Source organism: Fundulus heteroclitus, chromosome 12 (genome assembly GCF_011125445.2).
Source record: "Fundulus heteroclitus isolate FHET01 chromosome 12, MU-UCD_Fhet_4.1, whole genome shotgun sequence".
NCBI lineage: Eukaryota > Metazoa > Chordata > Actinopteri > Cyprinodontiformes > Fundulidae > Fundulus > Fundulus heteroclitus.
In genome coordinates, this window is record NC_046372.1 from 22,790,130 (window position 1) to 22,817,137 (window position 27,008).

Genomic DNA, 27,008 nt, shown 5'->3' on the forward strand with positions numbered 1-27,008 from the left:
ATGTCGGAAAGAAAACCCTCTATAAAAACCGGCAGCTCCTCTCAGAGCCGCTTCCAGGTGGATGTTGTGACGGAGGGGTCGTCCACACCGGGCCCGGCTCCTGCTTCTGCCCCGGGCTCCGCCGATGGATCCAGGGCTCCTCCTGAGGAGTCCAAGGGCCGCTTCAAGGTGGTGGGCTTCATGGACCCGGGCGGCCTGGGCACTGCCACGGACATCGGGCACCCTCCGGACGTTTTTCACGAGCCGGACACGACAAGGAGCGACTCGGTGAGCCTTCACTCCTCCGGCACCGGGCAGACCCACTTCTCCGACTCCCACTCCAACACCTACTACATGCGGACCTTCGGACACAACACCATCGACGCGGTGCCCAACATCGAGTTCTACCGGCAGACCGCTGCGCCTTTCGGGGAGAAACTCACCAGACCGTCGCTGTCGGAGCTCCACGATGAACTCGATAAAGTAACAATGATCAGTTCACCTTTAAAACGACTTTCAGTTATTGTTCTGTTTGATTCTGTTTGCACACATAAAGGTATAAAATCCAGAAAACCTTTTCAACTCAAAGCAGGTTAAATAGCTATTAAATAGTTATAGTACATGTTGAATTTTTAACTGATCAAAAATAAAATATGACCCATCAAATGATTTATTGTAAAGATTGTTGGACGTGTTTCCAGAGGAAAAAGCTGCTGAGATTTTGTGGAATATGAATTCATACAAACAGGACAACTTTAAGGGGAAATCTACTAGATTATTAACAGAAGCTTTTAAGGAAAGGAAAGACAGACAGGAGATAGTTATCTAGTTTTAAGCAGCACATTATAAAAGTATTTACCTCCTTTTTCACATTTTGTGATGTTACAGCCGCAAACGTCGGCGTATTTTGTCAGGATTTAACGTAACAGACGAACACAAAGTAAAACATATTTGTGAAATCGAAGGAAAACTTGGTTTTACTTTTTAATTGACACATAAAAAATCTAAAAAGTGTGGCTTGCATTTATCTTAAGCCCCTTTTTCTGTGTTTCCTCTAAATAAAAACCAACTGTCGATTACCAACGCCCTGATAGGCAGAAAACCGAGTCCAGCTGAGTGTGGTTCCACCTCAGCATAGATCCAGTGGTTCTGTTTCTGGCCTCAGAGGTTCTTTAGGGGACATTAGAGAACAACCAGCTCTGACTATAGTCAGTATAGGTTAATGCTAGGGGTCTACAGTCTACATATATGTGTCAAACATGAATCCGGCCCATCAAGGCAATTTCTGCGGCCCTAAAGAGCCACAAAAGGCAGATCATGTCATAAAGTAGAGGCATAAATCCTTTTAAAGTGTATAAAGTGGCTAAAACTGAGCCTCCTGTAGCGAATGCTGATTTTTTTAACTATGTAGTAACAGCATCCTACCACTAGATGTCAGTTTTCCCACAACACATTAAAACAACCCAGAAATGTCCAGAAAGAGAAGAAGTGATGCAGAATGACGAGTTTAAAGTGTAACTCACCCCAATAACAACTTTTTTGGAGATACACTGTATAAACTGGGTCTAAGGGTTCTACTTTATGTTACTGGACATTTTAAAAATATTTTTTATGTAAACAGAAATTAAATTATGAAATCAAAAGTATCATCTATACAGGTGCATCCGGTCCTTTTAATGACTTAATGATACTAAAGTGACCCAGTATAGAAATTAGTTTAACAACCCTGATCTACAGTGAAGTGGCGTCACTTGAAAGACTGATCCAGCAGTTTTATTATCATTAACCTTGTCCCCTGTTATATTACTGATAACTATTTATCATAAATGTTATAATGTAACGTGGTGCAAAATCCCCATTAGCCTGGGAATGAACCCCTGAATGTATTGATAATTATTCTGTTAAGGCTGCGGTTTAAATAGAGGTGCTTGTGACGACGATGAAGGGCGACCGCGTCAATGAAACCTCCTTTCAACCTCAGATGAGACGATTTTGGATCATATCAGCTAGTTCTGGTCTTATGATGGACGGCAGTAAAGACGTAGCGTAGCAGCCGGTTTCTCAGGCAGAAAGGAGGCGTTCTCTGCAGCAGGATAGAAAGTTCTGGCTATTTCTACAATCCTTTCCAACTCCCCCTGAGCTGGAAGTCACTGACGGCACCTCTCACAGCAGTTATTCATTTAAAGGCATACTATGCAACATTTTTCAGTTAATTAATGTGTTCCATATCGATTTGGATGATTAAATGAGTCATTTCAGGTCGAACAAAGGTTTTCTCGGCCGCCCTGGGGGTCTGTGAGGGAAATACCGTACTTGCAATTGCAAGAGCTCACGGCCCGCACCCACAGAAGTCTCGCTTTACGGCGAGAACTCCGTGTTTTTGCCCTGCCATTCACTATATGCACGCGCGAAAGCAACAACAAAGAACCGCGTGTTAACGTCAAATAAACATGCAAGCATATCGAGTTTTATTATTATTATTATTATCTTTTTTTTTTTTTTTTTTTTTTTTTTATGTTGGCGAGACACTACCGTGGCGGCCGCGGCGAGGCGGTGGCGGTAGCGTCTCGCCAACATAAAAAAAATAAAATAAATAATAATAATAATAATAAAACTGGCGAGGCGGCGACGGCGGCCGCCTTGCCAAGATAGCGCTGCGGGAAGCTTGATGTTCAAACTTTCACTGTGTTAGTCATTGTTTGTACTGCCGTTTTTTCCACTTTTCGTTGCGTTCGCCTGTCTGCTAAGCTCAAAACAACCGCGCCTGGCTTGAAGGAGAAACCAGAACAAATGAGCATCTTTACGACAGTGCACTTTTATTTTCGCCCTCTGGGGGGAGCCTCGCGGGAAAAATCATAGTATACCTTTAATTAGTGATGCTCACTCCTATAGCCTCCAAAGTAAACCAGCTTTAGCTAACAGCTCACTTGCTGCGTGTAATGCTGCTCTCTGTATTACGTTATTTATTAATCATCAACAAACACCTCGTTAACTCTGTGTTTGTCCTGTTCTGCCTCCTCTTCTCGTCTTCCCTGAGCAGCGTCAGTTTTGATGATTCCAGCATAACTTTGTCCCCGTAAACAGACGGTGGAGTGGTTGCTGTCCGCTGTGCGCCTCTAGCATTGGCCTGTACTGCCTAGAGCTAGTCATCTGACTACAGACAGTATACATACCTCTCAACTTTTGACGATTGTTGAGAGTGAGATTGTTGACGGGGGGGGGGGGGGGGTGCTGTTGGTCGATTGAAGACGGTCCAACGGGGGGGGGGGGGGGGGGGGGGGGGCGTGCTGTTGTTCGATTGAAGACGGTCACTGTTTTACACGGACTTTAATAACACATGCAGACTTACCATTTAATTCGCACACAACACGGACCGTAGAAGTGTTTTACTTTGGATGACGGAACCTTGTTTGCGCGGCGCCGGTCCTTGCAGCTGTGTTACCGCTACTACTGGACGTGCGGAAACCATTGTACCGCAAATTGGTTCCGCCATGACGTGAAGCGTCCGTACGCGTGCGTTTCAAGAGTAAGATTGAGATTTTCAAAGTAATGCGTGTGAGCGTGTGCAATTGATGAAATGCGTGTGTCACACGGTCAATGCGTGAGAGTTGAGAGCTATGGTATAGTACATATAAGATTTCAGCAAAGTCCACGTGTTTTTGTGTTTATGATAGAAGGATGCATATCTCACAGCTGGCCAGCGTGAACATGGTGTCTAAGAGCTTTTATGGAGACCTGGGGACCCCAAGAAGATTCTCTTTGCTGCGTTTTTTCTGTAAGCGAGCTTTGGAGGCTTGTTGGTGTGGCAAACATGGAGCCTCCTCCAGCTGTCTGGGTTGCCTCTATAACAACATTTAAAACTTAATACAAAAACTACTCCATACTGAGAGCTGTTTTCAATACTGCTATATGGTTCTTTTTAATAAAAATAATAGCAGTATTGCTAGATTTTGTTTTAATTAGTGCCACACCCATATGGTAGCAGGCAATTAATCACTCTACTTGTTAGAAAGGATGACGTCCAGGATGAGGTCCTGTTGGAGACGCGATTCCCCAACATTATAAATGGATCCGGTCCAAACAAAATGTTTATTTTAAAAAAAAATTGTGCATCCTCTGATTGTAGCGTCATGTTTTGCCAGGATTAGTTTCTAGTTTCAGGTTCAGTGGGCTGGAACCCTTTAAAGGGAAAACTGTCTGCCTGTTCAGTGAGGACTCGTTATTAACGGCTCTTCCAGACATTATTTGGGAGCTCCAGCTCACTGATGTCTGTCAGCATCACTCTTCAGCCAGCCAACTGTGTGATAGCCTAGGGTAGGGGTGTCCAACATGTGGCCCGGGGGCCATTTATGGCCTCTAGACTGATTTAATGTGGCCCCTCGACTGCAATTCAAGAACTATACATAAGTGGCCCACAAGCAAAAGTGACTGATCCAGATACAGACTTTTAATTGGGGAAATTTCTTTCGCCTGAATTAAAATTTGCTTATAGAAGAAATATTAATTTATCAAACTATGTTTTTTTTTTTACGTTTATAGTAAACAGGACCACATCTATGAAAAAGCACCCACAGCAGCCACAGGGTGGCGCCACTTTTACAATGAATGCCGAGAGTATGCACCAAAAATCTGGTGAAATCAGCACAAGTCGCTCCTGAAATGTTTCTTGTCTTGATACGACTTTAATCCATGTTGTTCATGGCTTGAATAAAAACAAAAATAAAAAAAGAGTTAATGAAGTCCTGTTAAATCCACTGACATTAGATTTAGGTCTGCTTACCTTTCTGTTGGCCTCCGCATATCAGGCCCAAAACCTCTGCTGTGAACTTCCGGCGCCACCCAGTGGCTGCAGTCGGTACCTCCCCATCTATCTAGTGACTTTTACTCTGAAACAGACTTTGGTGCCCCCAAAGGTGCTTTTATTTAATTTTTTAAAAATTGTTTTTAAAGAAAAGACAGACCTGTTCTTATTGTTGAAAATAGACTAAAATGTTTTTCAGCTGTTTTCAAATCAAACCCAACAGAATCTGCAAACTGGATGTATTTCTATGTTATGGCCAATGTTTAAAACCCTTCATAAGCTTTGGTTCAACAGGGACTTAAAAATCCAATTCTGACTAAAAATCTGATTATTTAATTAAACTATTTCCCAACCTATGCTTAGTTTATTTTTGAGCAGGAAAAATCAATAATGTTGCAATGTTTTTTTCTCAATATTATATTTTTTTGGCCTGCAAGTACTTTTGCCTTAATGGTTTTAGTCCATATGAGAAAAGGTTTGGACACTGCTGCCCTGGGAGGGAAAACAATCTTAATCTCTAAGTTAAATTATATTTGTCTCGTAGCGTGACGGTGGACCTTTGCTGCACATCTTCTCCTCCTTCTGCTCATTTCCTGTCTGAGTCACATAAATATGGACCAGTAGAGCTTCAGAAAACCCTTTAGAAACTCTGATAAAAAATAAATTTAAAACAAAATATATATTTTTAAAAAGATATATGAGGTTACCAACTTGCCATGAGGTGATTTCATGAAACAGAAAAACTGGATATTTATAAAGTGATGTGTACGGAGCAGTTATCATTTCTCTGTTTTGCTTAAACAAAGACAAGAATAAATGAATACAGGAATAGAAACCTAGAAAGTTTCATGACAGAAACAGTAATAATAGAAGTAACAGTAATAAAATTACTGTTCAAAAAACAAGTTATTTTGTTTTTTGAAAAACATTCAAAATTCAAAAAAATAATTCAAAATAACTGTTCAAAAAACAAGTTATTTTGAACAGTAGCAAACAACAAGCTGCACATTTAGGCCCCACAGGGCCCCTAAATCCCCCCAAAAACCAGGAAGCTTGGGTTTATATTCTCTTCTATTTACTTTATTATTTTTTAGTTTGAACCTAACCCGGATACCAATAACCCAGAACACGTGACATTCAGGAACGTTCTTGTTCAAACATGTTTAATCTCAGCTTCTTGTTCAGTCAGTTAACGACTTAACGATGCCACCAAAGAGCCACTTAATTTAATCAAAAAAAGTCCACATATGTTCAAAGTCTGGTCTACTTTCTTCCGTCCTAATCTGCCTGAATATTTATTCAGATATTTTCCCTGCTTTCCTTCTGTCAGGAGCCCTTTGAGGACGGCCTGGCCAACGGCGAGGAGCCGTCAGCAGCCGAGGAGGCGGCGGCTTTGATGGCAAAGGAGGGAAAAGGAGGATCTGTCAAGTTTGGTTGGATTAAGGGAGTCCTGGTTAGTGTTTCTTGTCTGTTTGGTAGGCGAGGAAGAAAGGTGGAGCCTCGAGCATCCTCAGAGGAAATGTTAAAGTCAGTTCCTCTGTTAGAGCAGAGAGCTGTTTCTGAGACATCTCCTCCTCCCACAGTCAGAGCACATGTGGATGTTTAGACGTGTCCACAGATCTCCCTTCATCCGTGTGTTTCAGGTGCGATGCATGCTGAATATCTGGGGAGTGATGCTCTTCATCCGCATGTCCTGGATCGTTGGACAGGCTGGAATTGGTGGGTGATAATCTCTCAAACAGGTTAATGTTGGGTCTAAAGGAGCTTCAGACTTCATGAATCTCTTTTACTGAAAAGAACTGCAGAAAACATGGTTTGGACTTAAATAAAAAAATGTTGCATATCTGAGCAACGTCAGTGCAACCTGGACAGAGTCGGCTGCGTGAAAGCTTCAGACGTTCTGCAGGTTTGTGACGGTTTTTCTGTTTTTCTAAACAGGGCTCACCATCGCCATCATCGTCATGGCCACCATGGTCACCACCATCACCGGCCTGTCTACGTCAGCGATAGCAACAAACGGCTTCGTACGAGGAGGTGAGGAGCCTGGAGATCTCCCCTCAGCCGTGACGGTTTCAGCAGCGTAGCAGCATCTGAGCTCTGAGGAGAATCCCGTTATTCTAGTAGTTTCAGTTTTACGCCCATTTAGTGCAATCTGATTCCCAGGTAGACGATGCAGGAAAAGGTTCAATTAGGGCTGGACGATAATTCAATAACGATATTTATGAATCGATAGACGTATATCAATGATAAATAAAAAGTTAAATAGAATAACAGTTTTCCTTCCTTGTGCATTCTACCATGTAGGTTAAGATTACGTCATTAATCCTCCCAACCAATCACAACGCAGACCCAGGAACCAAGCTCCGCCCCCTTAAAAGAGTTCAGAGAGCCGGCGTTCTTTTTTCTTTTTTAAACGTTGGTTGAATAAAGGTATTAATTTGAATTCAGTGTTTGTGTCTGCATCTAAAAATAAGATGTTAAGCAACAGCATAAAACGGCCAGGGTTGCAATTAAAATATTGTTTTAAATTTGTTGAAAATTATCAATATCGATCAATATGATTTCTAGTTTATCGATATTCTTTTTTTCTGTATCGTCCAGCCCTGGGTTCAATATCATCACGCCTGGAAGCGAATAGTTGAATTTTCTGCTGACACTATAATTGAATTAAGTGAGATCTGGACACTCATTCCTTTTTTTACATCTACATCTAGAATGCAAAATTCCAGTAAAATTTAAAGTTTAAACTTTCCAAGGGGAACTGAATTATTCTAATTACACTCTTTTGCAGCAGGTACATTGGTTGTAAATTGCTTTGGCAGGTGCGAACCCCAGACTCACCTGTTATTAAACATGTCGGCCCTCAGGTGGGGCGTACTACCTGATCTCCAGAAGTCTGGGTCCAGAATTCGGAGGATCTATCGGCCTCATCTTCGCCTTCGCCAACGCGGTGGCCGTGGCCATGTACGTCGTGGGCTTTGCCGAGACGGTGGTTGAGATGCTCAGTGTAAGAAATGCGCTAATATGACAGAAACTCTCTCTTTCCGATGAAAATCGGGCCTGAGATTGAAGATTTCTGTGTCGTTTCGTTGCAGGACGTTGACGCCCTGATGACTGATGAGCTGAACGACGTCCGTATCGTCGGGACTCTGACCGTCATACTGTTGCTGGGGATCTCTGTTGCTGGGATGGAGTGGGAAGCCAAGGTAAATTTATCGGAAAGCTCTGGAAAATCATGGTTCATAAAAAATTATGAACCCAAAGTTGTCAGGTTTTGTTTAGTCCAACTAAAGTAATTATGATGCCATCTGTTTGTACTCAGAAGTTAGATTTTGAAAGTTCCCTTTTGGGGAAATCCCCTCTGAAGTCAGACTCAAGACCAGGGAAGTCAGACATATAAATACTACTGAGGGACAAATAAAGAATCTTTCTAAACTAAAATAAATTGTGTCTCAACACAAGCAAGGATCTGATGCATTTATTACAATGCAAACAAGGATGTGCTCCATGCAAATATTCAGCAGCAGCCTTGTACAATTTCTGTCTTTCAGGTCATTTTTGCCTTAAATTTTCTTTAGGCATGAACTACAGCAGCCGACTTTTTATGCTTTAAGTTCTAGCTTCAGTCTGCTTCCACCGTAACCTGCATCATTATTAGCAACATTAGTGTCCATTAGAGTTAAAAGGGGACATATTGTGCTTTTTATTCCTTTCCTTTTCACATTGAAACCAGTCAGTTTTGGTGCGGTCTCTAAATCTAAAGGAGAACCGTCACACCCTGACCCCCCAGCAGGTGGCAGAGTGATCCACCCCACCCCGTTCGGCCATTTTTGCAGTCTGCTGCTTTTTAGAAACAGAACACACAAAAACTCAACTCAAACTCAACCCTTTGTTCAACCAACTTTTTACCAAAACTGCAAGTATTTAAAAATAAAAAAAGAACGCATGCTCTCTGAACACTTTGAAGGAGGCGGAGCTTGGTTCCTGGGTCTGCTTTGTGATTGGCTGGGAGGATGAAATGACTGTAATATTAACCTACATGATAGGCTGCAATGCAGAAAGAAGGAAAACTGTTATTCTATTTAACTTTTTATTCACCCTTTTTTTCTATCATTGGTATCCATTGTTATTGAATTATTGTCCAGCCCTGAAAGTTGTGCCTGGACTTTCACAAGCTCATAATTATTTGTCATCATTTGCTGATCGTTTGGATTCACCTCGGTTAATTCCTGTCTGAGTAAAGCTGCGTTATGTGTTTAAATAGGCTAATACATAAATGTCATGCAGAATCTAAAAAGGTCTGAAATGTACCGCTCATTTTTTTCTGACCCTCCAGGCTCAGATTGTCCTCTTGGTGATTCTGCTGGCGGCCATTGCTAACTACTTTTTAGGCACCTTCATTCCAGTCGAAAACAAAGAGCCCAAAGGATTCTTCGGATACAACAGTAAGCTTATTTTCCATTGGTCCAGCCTTCTTCCTGGGGTTTATTTTATTCTATTGTTGGTGCAGTCATTACTGCAGACTCTCTGTAACTCTTTTTCGACTGTGCTGTTCCTCAGCCGCCATCCTCTTCGAGAACTTCGGCCCAGACTTTAGAGACGAGGAGACGTTTTTTTCGGTGTTTGCGATTTTCTTCCCTGCTGCCACTGGGATCCTAGCGGGAGCCAACATCTCTGGTGACCTCGCTGTGCGTTTTACCTCATTACATAAATATCCATCTATTACACATTTTATAGGTGCAGCATCCGGCCCACCAAGGATAAATCAACAAGTTTTATATTTAAGGATTTCACGAGTAGTAATTTTAAATTAGGTATTTGCCTTAAGTTACTTCCTGATTTCCTAATTATCCTATTTTTTTTTCATCTTTTTTATTTGGCTTTCAACTGTGCGGAGCTGGAGGTTTAGTTTGTTTCTGCTGTTATTGCTTTATTTTATCCTCTGATGCTTTGTTTTGTTCTTTGTGCTCTTGTTTTTGCCATTTATTGCTTATTTTACCTGTGAAGCACTTTAGTCACTTTAGTCACATTTTGTGTAATAGTGCTACAGAAATAAATATTGATTGATTGATTGATTGATTGATTGATTGATTGATTGATTGATTGATTGTTTTTGGCCTTTCTGCTTTAAAACCTTTGGTCAAATGCATTAAATTGTGCTGTTTTTAATGAAATCTGTAATTAAACGTGTGTATTTTCATGTCTCTGACATCAGGACCCTCAGTCAGCGATCCCTAAAGGAACCTTGCTGGCCATCGTCATCACAGGCATCACCTATGTGGCTGTTGCCATTTCCGCAGGTCTGTGTAAAACACAAGTTTAAGGGACAATTGTGACTTTTTTGTGACAGCAGATCTAATTTTTGCCCAGACTGAACATAATTATATTGCTTTATCACTTTTCTATTATCTTCTAGACTGGTTTTCTTTTTAAAACTCTTTAGGCCTGCAGTCATAAATCTTCCATAGCTTTAAAGGCCGAACAGCTGATTTATTGGTACTTTCGGTCCAGCAGTAAATATTCTCTCTCCTGCAGGTTCCTGCATTGTGAGAGATGCAACTGGTGATCAAAACGACACGGTGAGCGACACGGTGAACTGCACAGACGCCGCCTGCACGCTGGGCTACGACTTCTCCATCTGCAAGGAAGGAGGCTGCAAGTTCGGCCTGATGAACGACTTCCAGGTAAAAACCTTCAGGTAGAGCCCGGCTGGAGCCCAAATGTCCTGAACCGGGCTCACATTTAGGATTTGCATGAGACTGACTGCTATATTAGGCAATTACCCAACATGTGACGTAATAGTGGCCTGATTGAGGACCCGATGGGTGTGCGACGGCACCAGCATGCTTCGTGAAGGTTCTGGCTGTGTCTACCATGCGGAGGCAGATACTGAACCGCTTCCCACAACCCAGTATCCTCGTTAAGCATAAAGCATGGAGCGTACAGGTTCTCTGCTCCATTAAAGTGCTTTTCTAGACATCGACATGCGGTGACAGAAGCTGGAGCCTGAAGCTGCTCTTCCCACCGAGCCAAGCTGGCTTCAGTTCCTGAATTATACCCAAATATGACCTTATTATACCTTAATTAATACGATTTATGCAGATATTTAACCCACATCTTTCGCTTTAGCTCTTAAATTAAAGATTTTTTTTTTTAAATTTGACACTTATAAGATGATAAATAAGAATGAAAAGCAAGCACAAATATCGGCGGTCCTGGTAAAGAGTTAAAGATTCAGTTTCTGTGGAGCTTCTACCTTTGCTGTGTGCGGCAACAAGACAAATGCTGCTTCTCGTTTAGCTCGTTTTCAGTTTCAGTTGTTGCTCGGACTGCAGATAGGAGCAAATGTGGCTGAAATCCAACGCATACAGTCCAACGCAGGGAATTTTGTGTCGTTCAGATTGCACTGCAAAGATTCAGAACGTCCTGGGAATGTGTGTTACGTGGAGGCCTGAGAGCGGACAGCGGGTGACGTGCAGCAACACGCCCACAGTCATTGTTCTCTCAGGGGGCCTCTCACTGATGGCGATGCCGTGTCCGGACACAACGCTGCCCCACTTCCCAGCGTCCAAACACGTCACGGCCGTCCACACACTCAGACCCTTTCAGCCACCGAATTAACAGCAGGTTACCGTCATTTGTTCAGTTTTCAGTTCAATTTTCAATTCAATTTTATTTATATAGCGCCAATTCATGATAAATGTCATCTCAAGGCTCTTTAGAAAGTCAGATTCAATAAAATCCTGCAGACAGTGCATTTGTGGTCTGTGTGTATTATGTATCTATTTAGTATTTGTCATTTTTTATTTTTCACATTTAGATAAGTCTGGGTTATTACAGCCATCAAGTTTTAAGACACAGTCTATGATGCTAAGCCCAGGAGCCCTCCACCCACAGTCACCTTTGATATTCAATTAAATTTTATTTATACAGCACCAAATCTCCACATGTCATCTCAAGTCTCTTTCCAAAGTCAGCTTCCATCAGATCCTCCAGGTTGGTGAGAAAGTTTCCTCTCTAAGGAAACCCAGCAGGTTGCATCAAGTCTCTCCAAGCAGCATTCACTCCTCCTGAAAGAGCGTAGAGCCACAGTGGACAGTCGTCTGCATTGTTGATGGCTTTGCAGCAATCCCTCATACTGAGCATGCATGAAGCGACAGTGGAGAGGAAAACTCCCCTTTAACAGGGAGGAGAACCTCCAGCAGAACCAGAACCAGGCTCAGTGTGAACGCTCATCTGCCTCGACCCACTGGGGCTTAGAGAAGACAGAGCAGAGACACAGAAAGCACAGAAGCTCACATTGACCCAGGAGTACTTTCTATGTTAGAGAAGACAGAGCAGAGACACAGAAAGCACAGAAGCTCACATTGACCCAGGAGTACTTTCTATGTTAGATGGTAATAGTGGATAATCTGCCTCGACCCACTGTGGGTTAGAGAAGACCTCTGATGATGCATGAAACTTCATGATTTCTGCTCCTCCTGAGTTTATCGTGGCTTTAAAGCGTCGTCCGTTCTGACTTTCTGCGGTTACCAGACGTCGGGCCGATGCGGTGACGCTGCTTCTCTGGATGAGGATGCGTAGATGCCCCTCAGAAGCAGAGCTGATCTCAGCCTCACGCAGAGAGCAGTACACAGATAATAGCGTCTCTTGTTCCGAGTCACAAGATTGCTGCTGGTGCGGCCTGAATGAGCGCATTGAGAGCCTCCGCCTCCGCTCGCATCCAGCTCGCTGACACTGATATCGCTGAGCGCGCGCACCAACACACACCGCAGCAGCTGATCCCGGGGTCGGAGGACGTCTCTGAGGCAAAACACTTGTTTGGTGACAGGACAAACTCTCAGCTGTAACGTCGCAGCAATCAGCGGTGAAGCTGTAACGATGGGTCCAAAGACCCGGCGTAACACTTTATTTGAAGGGGTGTACATAAGACTGACATTACACTGTCATAAACATGACATAACACCTGTTATGAACATAAATGACTCTTTAAGAATGTTTAGGACTGTTGTCATTAATTGTCATTTGGTAAATTATGACACTATTAAAGCCAAGTTGACATTGTTTAAAATGTCTTTGTTATGACAAGCCCTTAATTTAACAAAATCCCAAATCAAACCCTAAATTTAACCTAATCCCAAATCAAGCCCTAAATTGAACCTAATCCCAAACCAAGACCTTAATTTAACCTAATCCCAAATCAAGACTTTAATTTAACCTAATCCCAAATCAAGACCTTAATTTAACCTAATCCCAAATCAAGACCTTAATTTAACCTAATCCCAAACCAAGCCCTTAATTTAACCTAACCCCAAATCAAGCCCTACATTTAACAAAATCCCAAATCAAGCCCTTAATTTAACCTAATCCCAAACCAAGCCCTTAATTTAACCTAACCCCAAATCAAGCCCTACATTTAACAAAATCCCAAATCAAGCCTTTAATTTAACCTAATCCCAAATCAAGACCTTAATTTAACCTAATCCCAAACCAAGCCCTAAATTTAACCTAATCCCAAATCAAGCCCTAAACTTAACCTTCTCTCTGTTAATGTCAAGTTGTCATAACAAAGACATTTTAAACAATGTCAACTTTGCTTTAATAGTGTCATAATTTACCGAATGACAATTAATGACAACAGTCCTAAACATTCATAAAGAGTAATTTATGTTCATAACAGATGTTATGTCATGTTTATGACGGTGTAATGTCAGTCTTATGTAGACCCCTTCAAATAAAGTGTAACCAGACCCGGCACCAAATCAAAAACAACGGCGCCATGTTTCCTCATCACCTTACCTGTGTGATCCTAACGTTGTCCTGTTGACCACGCAGAAGTTCTATCGCTGCTAAAGAAACCTGGTCTAGATCACGTCAGACCAGGTTCTGAGCTGCTGAGTGTTCCAGATTATTTTTTTGTCATTTAAAACCGTTATTTGATGAAAGTTACATTCTGGAAATCTTCTAGTCCGGTTTTAAAGGCTGCCATGGCGCTGAATCAGCATCATTAGGAGTCATTGATGATAAATGTGGCATGTGGTGCATTTGGCTTTACTGTTCTGGTTCTGCCTGACCGACCTGCCTTTGACACGGTGGATCTCAGCGTTTTAATGTAAAACACCAACAGCAGGCTGGTTTAGATCTTAACTGGCTGATCGTCTTCATGTCAGCGCCGTCCTGCGCTCCTGTGTTGGTTTCATCCAGGTGATGAGTCTGGTGTCCAGCTTCGGTCCGCTGATCAGCGCCGGCATCTTCTCTGCTACTTTGTCCTCAGCTCTAGCCTCCCTGGTCAGCGCACCCAAAGTCTTCCAGGTCTGAGACAAACCTTTTCATTTTATTTTATTCTATTTTTTGTTTTATTTTATTGTATAGATTATAGATTTTTCTGCATTTTCTCTAATTTTATTCATCATGTTTTATTACTTTATTAGAAATGTAGGAAGGTTTTCAGTTAGTTTTTTTACATTACATACTTTCCTTTTACTTAATAAATTTTTTTATTCTCTTTTTAATATTTTAGGTTTAGTGAGGTACAGATTATTGATTTTTTTTTTAAATCGATTCTGCTATTTCATGTCTCCATCTCTACCTGAGTCACGTTGTTAGCGTTTTATAACATTTCCTGAATAAAAACTGAGGTTGCGTACCTGAAGTCCAGGACCTAACTGCAGCTCTTGTCCCCTTCAGGCTCTCTGTAAGGACAACATCTATCCTGGGCTCGGCATTTTTGCAAAGGGCTACGGTAAAAACAACGAGCCTCTCCGTGGATATGTCCTGACCTTCTGCATCGGCCTGGCCTTCATCCTTATTGGTGGGTGGCGGCACAGCGTTAACTTCCCACTTAGAAACAGAATGAATGACTATCTGCGGCGTTAATTAATCTCCCTGTTTCTGTCCAATCAGGCGAGCTGAACATCATCGCTCCCATCATCTCCAACTTCTTCCTGGCCTCTTATGCCCTCATCAACTTCTCTGTCTTCCATGCCTCCCTGGCCAACTCTCCAGGTTAAACCTGGAGAAATATAAAAAATATATAGTTATAGAGTTTCAGAGGTTTCATCTCCTCTGTTAGGAATATTCTGTCTGGGTTTAGGTTTTATAGGAACTTCCGCATGTGAAGAGTCCATGAAATTAAACATAATTTGTTTAAAAAAACCCTGCTACGTTTAATCTCCACAGGGTGGCGTCCGAGCTTCAAGTACTACAACATGTGGGTTTCTCTGGCTGGAGCCATCCTCTGCTGCGTTGTGATGTTTGTCATCAACTGGTGGGCCGCCCTGGTCACCCTGCTCATCATCCTCGCCCTCTACATCTACGTCAGCTACAAGAAACCAGGTGGGAACGCGATGGAGAAACATCACGTTAAAACATTCAATTCAATTCAATTTTATTTATATAGCTCCAGTTCACAACTCATCTTAAGGCTCTTTCCAAAGTTAGACTCCATCAGATCCTCCAGATTGGTCAGAAAGTTTCCTCTCTAAGGAAACCCAGCAGGTTGCATCAAGTCTCTCCAAGCAGCATTCACTCCTCCTGAAAGAGCGTAGAGCCACAGTGGACAGTCGTCTGCATTGTTGATGGCTTTGCAGCAATCCCTCATACTGAGCATGCATGAAGCGACAGTGGAGAGGAAAACTCCCCTTTAATTGGCGGGTTGCCGGTTTGACCGTCTCAGTCTTTGTGTCCTTTTTGCTGACGGAGGTCAGAGGGTCCGGCGGCGCCGATGTATGGCAGCCTAACCTCTGTGAGTCCACCCCAGAGCAGCTGTGGCTGCTAGCATAGCTCACCACCGTCAGGGTGTGAATGAGTGACTGACTGTAGTGTGAAGCGCTGCACAATTACAAGGCATTTACCATTTAACATAACCTGGCTTTGAGGACATTAAGAACAACATATTTTTGATATATACTAAAATCCTCACATATTCTAATGTTCTCCCATGATTATATTGTAAATCTCGGGGTTGGCCTTGTGGATAGAGCAGCAGTAAGTACCTGGTTCAATCCCTGCAGACTGCCAGTAAGAGCCTAGTGCACCCAAAGGGAAGGGTTAAACACAGAGACTAAAGTTCCCCTCTGTGGGACTATAAAGGGAAATCTCTCTTTCTAAATCTAAACCTGTGTTGAAAATAAAACAGGTTTTATGGCTGATACACCCCCCCCCCTTCCCCCAAATCACCAGGGGGAAGCAGAGCTTCATCACACAGTATTACAGTGGATGCTTGTCTTATCTTACAAAATTCATTGCAATAAACAAGCTCAACACCACAAAATGGCTTTAATATGTTGGCATCAATATAAAGGAGACTGTGAATATGGCTGAGAGCAGCTTTTGTCTGTTTATGGGTAATTTTCGTCGTTAAAGAAAAGAGGAGTGCACTGCAAAAAGGGAACTAAAAGTAGGTAAATCCTCTTGAAATTAGTGTATTTTTCTTTGATTCGAGCTGGTAAATCATTCTATCTGCCAATGGAATAAGACTTTTGCACTTAAAATAAGAACAATTCATCTCTATCATCTTATTTCAAGTGCAGGATATCTAATTATCCTATTTATCCTATTATCCTATTTTATTTCTCATTACATTGGGAAATAGTCTTATTTAGCTGCTCAAATCAAGAAAAAATATACTAATTTTAAGAAAACTTTACTTAGTTTTAGTTCCTTTCTTGCAGTGTAACACAAGAACTGGAACAAATCTTATTATATCTAGTTAGGCCTGAAGTTGTTGAAAAGATTTGGTGCTTAAAAGTGAATAAACAAATACATTTACATTTTTTATCAGTTTTTGAGGATATGTTTAACTGCAGTTGTTTATCTAGTTGTACTGTTTTTAGGTTAGATTGGTTTTAGTTATATATATATATATATATATATATATATATATATATATATATATATATATATATATATATATATGCAATATGTCCCTGTGTAGCTGCTGTTGCAGGTTCTGAAATGGCAGAAAAGTGATTGAAAAACGTTAAAGGATAAAACCAATCTAACCTAAAAACGGTACAACTAGATAAACCTGTAACACTGATAACTAACCCAAACTAGCTTAGCATAGAATTTTAATCTATTAAGATATATATATATATATATATATATATATATATATATATATATATATATATATATATATATATATATATATATATATTAGGGCTGGGCAAGTTAACGCGTTAATTTCGCGTTAATTCATTACACTATTAACGACGATATTTATTTTATCGCGCATTAACGCATGTTGCTCACATGCTTTCAGTCAGTGTCAGTCAGCAGGCGCGCTGACTGCAGCGCGCTGACTGCAGCAGCACTCTCCCGCTCCCCCTCCCCTCTCGTACATGGCTCAGCGGCACCAGCCAATCAGCACGCAGGCTCAGCCTGGCCCGCCCACTCAGCTCTCACACAAACTTAACACACAAACAGCTGAGAGAGACCGCAGCAGCGAAAAAACATGAACAGAGGAAGTAGCACCGTTTGGCTTTATTTTAATACCGTAAATGAAATCAAGCTGTATGTTTTGTAAAAAGCCGGTTCATTTCAGTGGAAACACAACAAATTTATCTAAGCACGTGAAAAAACATGAAAACGTCGAGCCCCAGAAACGGAGAGAGGAGACGAAACTTCTGTCACTGCCCCCACAGACCCACAGACGTCTCTGACTGAGGCGTTTCAGTCCTCCAGGGAACATCCAGGTAGATCAGTGGATGGATGGATGGATGGATGGATGGATGGATGGATGGATGGATGGATGGATGGATGGATGGATGGATGGATGGATGGATGGATGGATGGATGGATGGATGGATGGATGGATGTTACTGGAGCCCACACATAACATGTAATTAAGACCTTGAAAGAACCCAGTACATATATTAAAAAGTGTTATTTAAGATAAGATAACATTAGCTAATCCTTTTTTTTATCCCACGACGGGGAAATTTATAGGATTAAAGCAACAGGCAGGTGCACACAACACAGACAAAATTACATAAGGATTGAAATATATAAGAGGTGGATTAGCGAAAAAACACTGAACATAACATTATTATTATTATTATTATTATTATTATTATTATTATTATTTAATTGTAATAATAAAATAAAAACCACAAAACCCAAAAGGTCAACAGTTTCATGATACATCAAGCTTAGGGCCTGGCTAATATACAGCAGGTCAAAAAAGGCCATATTTTGGCTGCAGTGCTTGCTGTTCTCTTATGAAGAAAAGATCAAGTAGTGCACTAAATTCAATAGATGGGTTGAAAATATCCAGTATAAAATAACTGCTACAAATGTTACAACACTTTTGTTCATATGGCAGCAGAACATTAAAATAAAAGTGCTCTTTACACTACTTTTGAATTCATTCTTGGAGTTTGTAAATACAATGCGATTAATCGCGATTAATCGCGATTAATCAGGGCGATTAATCGCGATTAAATATTTTAATCGTTGCCCAGCCCTAATATATATATATATTATTTACACAGCCTCAAAAATTGATAAAAAGTTTAAATGTATTTGTTTATTAAATTTAAGCACCAAATCTTTTCAACATCTTCAGGCCTAACTAGATGTAAAAACCCATATTTACCTTTTCCAGCACCACTGCCTTGTTATTTGACCACTGAACTCTCTCCGTCTGCTGATCCTCGCCGCTCTGACGTTCCCTGCAGATGTGAACTGGGGTTCTTCCACTCAGGCTCTCATCTACAACCAGGCTCTGACGCACTGCCTCAACCTCTCCAGCGTCGAGGACCACGTCAAAAACTTCAGGTCCTAACGAGAAAATTTACAGCTATGCACAAAAACCGTCAATGTTTTTGGGAAGTTGGGAACTTTTTCCGTGTTTCATCTCCTTCCTTTTCCAGCTGTGCAGAAGCTGTGGATGTAAAAGAAAAAAGCTTCTAGCTCTGCTGTTTTTTTTTTTTTTTTAGGCCGCAGTGTTTGGTGCTGGCTGGTTATCCAAACTCCCGCCCGGCGCTGCTGCAGCTGGTCCATTCCTTCACCAAGGACGTCAGCCTCATGGTGTGCGGTCACGTCAGGACGGTACGAGCTGCTCGTCATCCTGCAGTCAGGATGTGATGCAACACTTTCACCAACCAGCCACCGTGTCTCTCTCTCCTCCCCCAGGTGGCCCGGCGGCCAAACGTTAAGGACCTAACCCAGGATTACGTTCGGTGTCGGCGCTGGCTGCTGAAGAAACGGATCAAAGCCTTTTACGCTCCGGTTTTTGCAGACAACCTGAGGATCGGGGCCCAGCTGCTCCTGCAGGTTTGTATCTGTGGGAATGATCCTGTTACAGATCCCAGTAAACGGGTCGTCTCCTCATCCTGACCTCTCTCCCACAGGCGGTGGGTTTGGGGCGTCTGAAGCCCAACACGCTGGTGATGGGATTCAAAAACAACTGGAGCGACGGAAACATGAGAGACGTGGAGAATTACATCAACACGATCCAGTGAGGACCGGTCTGCCTCCCACTAACACCCACCAACGTTTCCACAAACACGGTTCATGTCAAACAGAGCAGCCGGTTCCAACAGGTCCAGGAGGAGAACCCGGGGGCTGATTTTTGTGCAATATAAGATACAAGCACAGCTGCAGACGGAGACTTTTGTTTAATTATTATTAATGATTAAAATTATGAACAAACTAAAATCTTCTCATAACAGAAAATGTTTGGTAAAAGCAGCGTTTTGTCAGCGCCATTGGAGCTCGCCCCTTAAATCTACTTTTAATTAAATTATTAAACCTGTGGAAAGAGTGACTGTCATCATGTTTTATGCTGACAGCAAACTTTTTTTTTCTTTGTTCCAATCGGTTCCACAGACTGGATGCCTTTCCTTTAATAAGACAAACATGCTATACCATTTTTAAGTTTTGGATCTGAAATGATTGACATTTCGGTCTATTGTAAAGCAAGTAAAAGGACATTTACTGTATAGTTTATTTTGGTTTTAGCTTAAAAAAATACATTTTTAACACCCCTGGCCAAACTGAAAGAGGTTTTGAGGTGAACATTGATTTCAGGAGATGTTTATCATAAAATATTTCATATAAAGTCTTCATTTAAAGTCTTTGCAGCCTCACCTGTCTGATTTGCTAAATCTGCAGATTTCTACAGCTGCTGCTTCTTTTCCTTCTTTTACAGCTGATCTTTCTCCTTTAGCGATTGTTTTATGTAAAGTTTCCGTGTTAGGACTCAGAAAATGATCTTCTTTGCTCTTATGTATCCAGTAAATGATGGTTATAAAAATAATTAACCAATCATAGTCTTCCTAACTGGTTTCTGAACTGTTTGTGCAGTGAAACGTCTTTTCTTTGCCAGCTCTGCTTGGGGATTGACAGGATTTTTTACATTACAGCGATGCCTTTGACCTGCAGTTTGGAGTGGTGATCCTCAGGCTAATGGATGGACTGGACATCTCTCACATTCCAGGACAAGGTTAATTTCTATTTTTACTGTAAATAAATCCATTTTCAAAGTCTGACAATGTAATGTTTTCTCCAAATCTATATTCTTTATTCTTCTATTTTGCTTCTCCAAGAATACAAAATATCAAAAAGGGCATAAAGCCATCTTGAACTTCTGCAGTTCATTCTATCTAAGCCAGTTTTCCTAAAACTCCACTTCAAATTGAGACGTCTTCACTAAAAGGGCAGTAAGAGGAACAGCTGACTGAAACAAAGACGCTTTTATCTGTTTCTGCTGCAGATGAGCTGCTGTCGCCCAGCGAGAAGCCGCCGAAGGAAAGCAAAGATGTTCTGATTCCCGTCAGCGCCGCTAAAGACTCGGACTCTGACTCCTGTCCATCCAAAACCCACAGCAACCAGAGCAGCCCGCTCATCATCAGAGGTGCAGAAAAACACCGCTGCTGCTTCATAATCCCTGATAATTTTGCTTTTTTTCCATTTCTTTGAGCAACAATACAAGCAAGATTTACATTTTAGTAGCGCTTATAAGAACCTACCCCCAATTACAATATTCATGTCATGTAACATATAAGGTCTTTTGATAAAAGGAGGCATTACAAATCAAAGCACAGTTACATGATTACAGAGTGTCTTATTTTGAAAGCAATAATATGGATAATAATAATATAATAATAATATTTCTGTATAGAAATAAGATATCTAGTAGTACTAATTGAGAATGTTTCAAATTATCACGTTTAAATATTTGGCTCACCTGCATATTTTTTAAAGATAACATATTTACACGTGCTTTTAAATTGTCTTAGTGTGGTACTTCTTTTTATTTCTATATCTAACATAACTCCTGCGTGGCTGAGCCCCAGAGTTTTAAGTGTGGTGCGAACACAAATTCTCCTCAAAAATTATAATTCTCTTCTCTACTGTTGAACATTTTTTGTATATTGCCAGGAAGTAGTTTTAAATTTGATTAAGTCTTCGATTTTCATTATGTGAGATTTTAAGAAAAGTGCATTAGTATGATCTCTGAATCCAACATTATGAATGATTAATAAGGCTTTTTTCTGAAGTTTGTTAAGTGAATCTAGATTACTTTTGTATGTATTACCCCAAACCTCAATGCAATAACTAATGCATGGAAGAACTAATGAATTGTAGTCGTGCTCTATAATCAAGCAGGTTTCTTACTCTATAAAGTATTGATATACTTCTGGCCATTTTTTGATTGAACATTTGCTATTTGGGGTTTCCAGCTGACATCATGACTTAAATCACGCCCAGAAATTCATGTTCATTAACTCTATCAATATTAATATTGTTTATTTGAACATTTACTTGAATGTCTTTCGGTCGTTTGCCAAAAATTATCATTGTAGTTTTAGAAATGTTCATTGATAATTTATTATCGTCAAACCATTGTTTTAACTTGTTTAATTCTGTTATTTCGGTCATTGGGAGCTGTAGATCTTTCCCTGAGCAGACTACGGTAGTGTCATCTGCAAATAATGTAAACTTAAATTTTGCTGAGATATGACGACGGTCGTTTATATATAATAAAAACAGTTTATGAGTTTGATCTAACAGCTAAACATGATTCTCCAGCCACAGACACCAAATGTCCTCTGAGTCTGACTGACCAGCGTCTCCTGGAGAGCAGCCAGATGTTTAAGAAGAAACAGGGAAAGGGAACCATCGACGTGTGGTGGCTGTTCGATGACGGAGGTCAGTGAGCGCAGATTTATTTCCGTAACTTTAAAAAACCTCAATAAAGACCCTGAAAGACCTGCAGACAGTCTGAAGCCTGCATGTGAAAGAATAAAGAGAAATTTGACTGTTTGGAAGCAAAATGGAAACAAATACTGAGTGATTTCATCATTTATTACTATTTTTTATCTCTATATTGAGTAGGCTCAGCAAGGAAATTATTTAAAATATGCCCCAATATGGCATTTTAAGAAAGATTTGGTCCACCAGCACAGGTGGCTGATGCAAATGGAAGATTTTAGTTTTTAATTAGGGCAAAATTATTAAAGAAAAGTTAAAATCCTACAGTTGAAAACATTAAGTACAACACAAAGTTTTAATAAACACACTTTTGATATTCTCTTTAATTTCATAGTGACACTCTATCGAATGATATTTAATTACTCAAATGCAGACTTTGGTGAATTAAAATCTGCTTCGAATTCAGTTATTAAATTTGGCTAATTACAGCAAGTGTTTTCAAAGAACATTTGACCCAAATACTGTTTATTATTGTTAAAGAGTCAAATTAAATTATTCAAAATAATTTGCAAACTGGACGACCATCTTTGAATACAACAAATGAGCCTTTTTAAAATATTGGATCTACAGTGATTTACACATTAATTTCCTACAAAAAGTCTGACCAATGTATTTATTTAAAATGATCATATTTTGTAAAGTAGGTAAAAAATGAAAAAAATTGTTTTAACCAAAGACATTGGCCATTTAATTCCTTTGACTTGATAGATAGATAGATAGATAGATAGATAGATAGATAGATAGATAGATAGATAGATAGATAGATAGATAGATAGATAGATAGATAGATAGATAGATAGATAGATAGATAGATAGATAGATAGATAGATAGATAGAACATACCAGAAATCAGTTAAAATGAGAGAAGGTGCTCTGTTAAAACTAAAACCTCATGGCTGTGTGCTTTTATCTCCAGGTCTGACTCTGCTGATCCCCTACCTGCTGACCACCAGGAGCAAATGGGGCGACTGCCGGATCCGGGTCTTCATCGGTGGAAAGATCAACCGAATAGACCACGACCGCCGAGCGTGCGTCCTGTCCACCAGCAGCGGCTGACATGCTTTCTGCTCCTGCGCTTCCAGAACGCTGGAAGATGACTTGTTGTTGCTCGTGTCTTTGCAGGATGGCCACGTTGCTCAGCCGCTTCAGGATCGACTTCTCTGATATCAACGTTCTTGGAGATATCAACGTGAAACCAAAAAAACACAAGTAAGACCCGAACGTCTTCTGCCGCTCAGAGAGTTTACTGACCTTAGTGTCCTGATGGGTTCTGATCTCTTATTTAGTGAGAACTCTGCAGATCTGTTATGTGATCATGAGGTCAATGATAAAAATAATTAAAGTAGCTTTGCAGGTATAAATAAAATGTCGGCGGGTGAGTGAGGCGGCCCAGTACTATTCGGCAGCTTCTTTGCTAAAATGATTCCTCCTAAAAGAAGCACAGTCTCCAGTCTGAATGACCATCGGCCAGTTGCTCTCACCCCGATCATCTCTAAATGTGTTGACTGATCCTCCCACACAGTAAAGCGCCTCTTCCAGCATCGATCTGAATCCAAAGCAAAGAGGTCAATACAGGAAGCTGTGGTCGCAGCTCTCCACACATTCCTGACCCACGTCAAGGAAAACTCCCTGTTTTCGCCTTTATCGCTGGTATTACCAAAGAAAAACTGATTGATAAACTGACTGAACTGGCACTAGGCTGATTCTAGACTTCCTCAGGAAACGCCGGGATGAAAAGTTTGGCCTCCCTTGATTTAGAGCATTATTTTTGGCCTACATAAATGTGATATTAAAACTAGAACTTCTCCTCTAAGTCACAACACCTGGTGTTGAAACTATTCCTGAACATGTGATCATTTAAGCGCCTATTTGGGCCAATCAACATCTACACGTTGGCGTCTATCTAGTGTCCAAATGTGTTCGAGACCTCAGCAAAACTTTCCCATTTTTAGAGCTAATTATAGCACAAGTGTATGTCAACAGTTTATAAACGCAGTTTAGAGATGTTTCCTCCGCAAACTCTGTGGAGAAGAGCGCTGTTGGAAATGCAGGAATGTGTGCAACTGAAAAACTACAGCAATAATCGCATCATCTGAAAGACACCCGGAACACATTAAAGGATATTTGAAATATAGATATTTGACATACATGCTGATGACATCTAAAAGCATTAAAAAGGACGTGCCAGCTGGTGAATGTCTGTGAATGTCTGTGTGACAGTAAGCTGAGCTTCAAGGAGCTGATCGAGCCGTACAGGCTGAGGGAGGATGACATGGAGCAGGAGGCTGCGGAGAGGCTGAAGGCTCAGGAGCCCTGGAGGATCACCGACAACGAGCTGGAGCTCTACAAAGCAAAGGTTTCCTTTCACGGTTCTTTAACTCGTTCACTCTGATCCATATCTGAGTCCATCAGCTTAGACCCGTTTCTGGTTTCCCTTCCAGACCAACCGTCAGATCAGACTCAACGAGCTGCTGAGGGAACACTCCAACACCGCCAAACTAATCGTTGTGTAAGAACCTCGCTCCTTCAGCTCCCTATGAGAAAAATTTCTCCCCTTTGTTACACAGAACAGAATCGGTTCTGATAGCTCAGGCTTTCTGCTTCAGCGTGCTGATTTTCAGCACTAAAACACAACATGTGAGTCAGATGCTGTGAATCTAGGGCTGGACGATATTTAATAAAAGCATATCGATAAAATATAAATCATAGTGATCTATATCGATAATTATCAACAAATTCAAAACATTTGTTTTAAGTGCAGCCCTGTCCATTTTATGCTGTTGCTTAGTGACCAATTTTTAGATAAAGACGCAAACACTGAATTCAAACTCAACCCTTTATTCAACCAACTTTTTACCGAAACTGCAAGTTCTTAAAAAAAAGAAAAAAGAACGCATGCTCTCCGAACTCTTTGAAGGGGGTGGGGCTTATCTGGGTCTGCGTTGTGATTGGTTGGGAGGATGTAATAACTGTAATACTAACCTGCATGATAGGCTAGAATGCTTAAAGAAGGAAAACTGTTCTACTGAACTTTTTTTTTTTACCCTTTTTCATCTATAATCAGAATCAGAATCAGAAATACTTTAATAATCCCAGAGGGAAATTACAGTTCCAGTACAACCATCCATCACATACATCACAAACATTTCGGGGGAACGATTGACTGAGGCCTTGGTGCCGAGGACCCCGCCTGACGCGATTACCGTCTCTGAGGAAAGATAGGAGCCACATTTGGGGAGGGAGAGGGAAAAAAGACATATTTCATGCTTTATTCCAATTCCAGGATACAGTTTGAGATATCAAAAAAAAACAACTCTGGCACGAGAAAAGCACATATGACGAGACAACATTTATGCAGGGGGTTAACTTTGGAGACTAGTCGCATGAAGTTTGTATGTTGTTGTGGGCATCAGTTATGTGTGTGTGTTTGGGTGAGAGTTGGTTTATTTCCATGAACACTCTCCAGAGGCCATTGTCCTTGATATGATGGAAAGTTTATCAACCAGCGCCACAGTTCGGAACGCATCCACAGATGTCCGCAGGGGAGGAGGGAGCGGGGGGGAGTAGTTCTGAGCTCTCTCGCCATAACATCCAGGGGAGTTTTACTGATAAGAGAGGAAAACCTAATCCAAATACACAATTTGTTAGCTGCACCAACGTTCCGTCAGCTTTAAGTCCTATCGCTGGCTCTACGTGGCAAATCCAATATTCCAAATTTGTTGGGCTTTTTTTCTGCGTTTCACATCCAGATTTTATCCCATCTCCCCTTTGAGTTCAACCACCGTAGCCAGTCTGCGTTCCAGCACATCCAGCTTACGGTTCTGCTCGTTTACTGCCTTAGAGATCGCGTCATATGCAGCCGGCAGCCTGATCATGGCCATATTTGCTACCGACATCCTCTGAAGTTTTTGGTGCAACAGAAATCCTCCGAATCCAAATAGAAGAAATCCGAGTATCATGAATCTAAACATGTATACGTCTTCAATGTCCTCGACTGACAAAATCGAAAAACACACCATATTCCACCTGTTCCAAGAATCTAGGGTGTATCCCATAAAGTGTGTCCCGTCGGGACAGGCAGGTCCCCTTTTCCCTGCCTTCCCGTCAAAAAAAATGTATATATATATCTTTATTGAATTATCGTCCAGCCCTATGTGGATCCCTAACAGGGTTTTTGTTCAATATAAGCAGTTGGTTTCTAAATGAAGCGATCACGTACCTTTGGGATATTTTGTCTCTTAATGGCACTAATACAAATGGTTGTGTGTGTGTCTGTGAGCAGAAGCATGCCTTTGGCCAGGAAGGGCACCGTGTCCAGCGCCCTCTACATGTGCTGGCTGGAGACGCTGTCCAAAGACCTCCCCCCGCTGCTGCTGGTCCGAGGAAACCACCAGAGTGTCCTCACCTTTTACTCCTAACGCCCAATGCAGGGTGTGTGTCGGCGCCTGAGTTTATTTATTACAGCGTTAGATCTGCTCACGCCCAGAAACGCGATCAGACTTCAGGTTCTGAAATGTTTTGGCTCGATTTGAGCAGGTTGGTTGTTGCTGTTTAACCAGCTTCCTCTAACATAAAGCTGTATATTTATTGGCTTTCTGGGATTTGATTGAAGACGTATTTAATTAATTACGGTCAACATTTAGTTCTAAATATCCCTAATTTTTTTTTATTCTTCAGAATGTCCTGGCATTCAGGTTTCCAGTTCTTATGTTTTGTTTCTCTGAGTTTCATTTTGCAAAGAATTGTTTTTCCCATATAACATTTTTTGTAAGTGATTTTAATAAAAATATTAACAAACCAGATGTTTTGTCTTGTTTTTTGGGTTTTTTTTTGGGGGGGGTAGCTGGTCTGGTCCTGAAGGTTCATAGCAGTTAGAAGTGTGACCTTCCCCTGTAGTTTTGTTTCTGCAGCAGGATCGTCTATACAGGGTGGTGGGGGAGGAGACCGGGCCAATCTCCAGCAGTCACCCAGGAAAAGGTTGCCAGTCCTTCACAATCTAACAACC

General features: G+C 41.2%; 1 protein-coding gene across 1 annotated transcript; it reads left to right on the forward strand.

Moving 5' to 3' along the window:
* Positions 1-26,802, forward strand: LOC105921773 (solute carrier family 12 member 2). Its single transcript, XM_012857628.3, has 26 exons — positions 1-462; positions 6,111-6,233; positions 6,424-6,499; positions 6,719-6,814; positions 7,648-7,787; positions 7,876-7,986; positions 9,117-9,225; positions 9,341-9,468; positions 9,996-10,080; positions 10,316-10,464; positions 13,985-14,092; positions 14,468-14,591; positions 14,684-14,785; positions 14,960-15,115; positions 18,463-18,562; positions 18,724-18,835; positions 18,920-19,060; positions 19,138-19,244; positions 20,152-20,231; positions 20,502-20,642; positions 21,821-21,940; positions 22,920-23,031; positions 23,126-23,212; positions 24,224-24,359; positions 24,445-24,512; positions 26,286-26,802. The coding sequence occupies exons 1-26, from the start codon at positions 1-3 to the stop codon at positions 26,419-26,421; spliced, it is 3,309 nt and encodes a 1,102-aa protein (XP_012713082.2). The 3' UTR covers positions 26,422-26,802.
* The last annotated feature ends 206 nt before the right edge of the window (positions 26,803-27,008 follow it).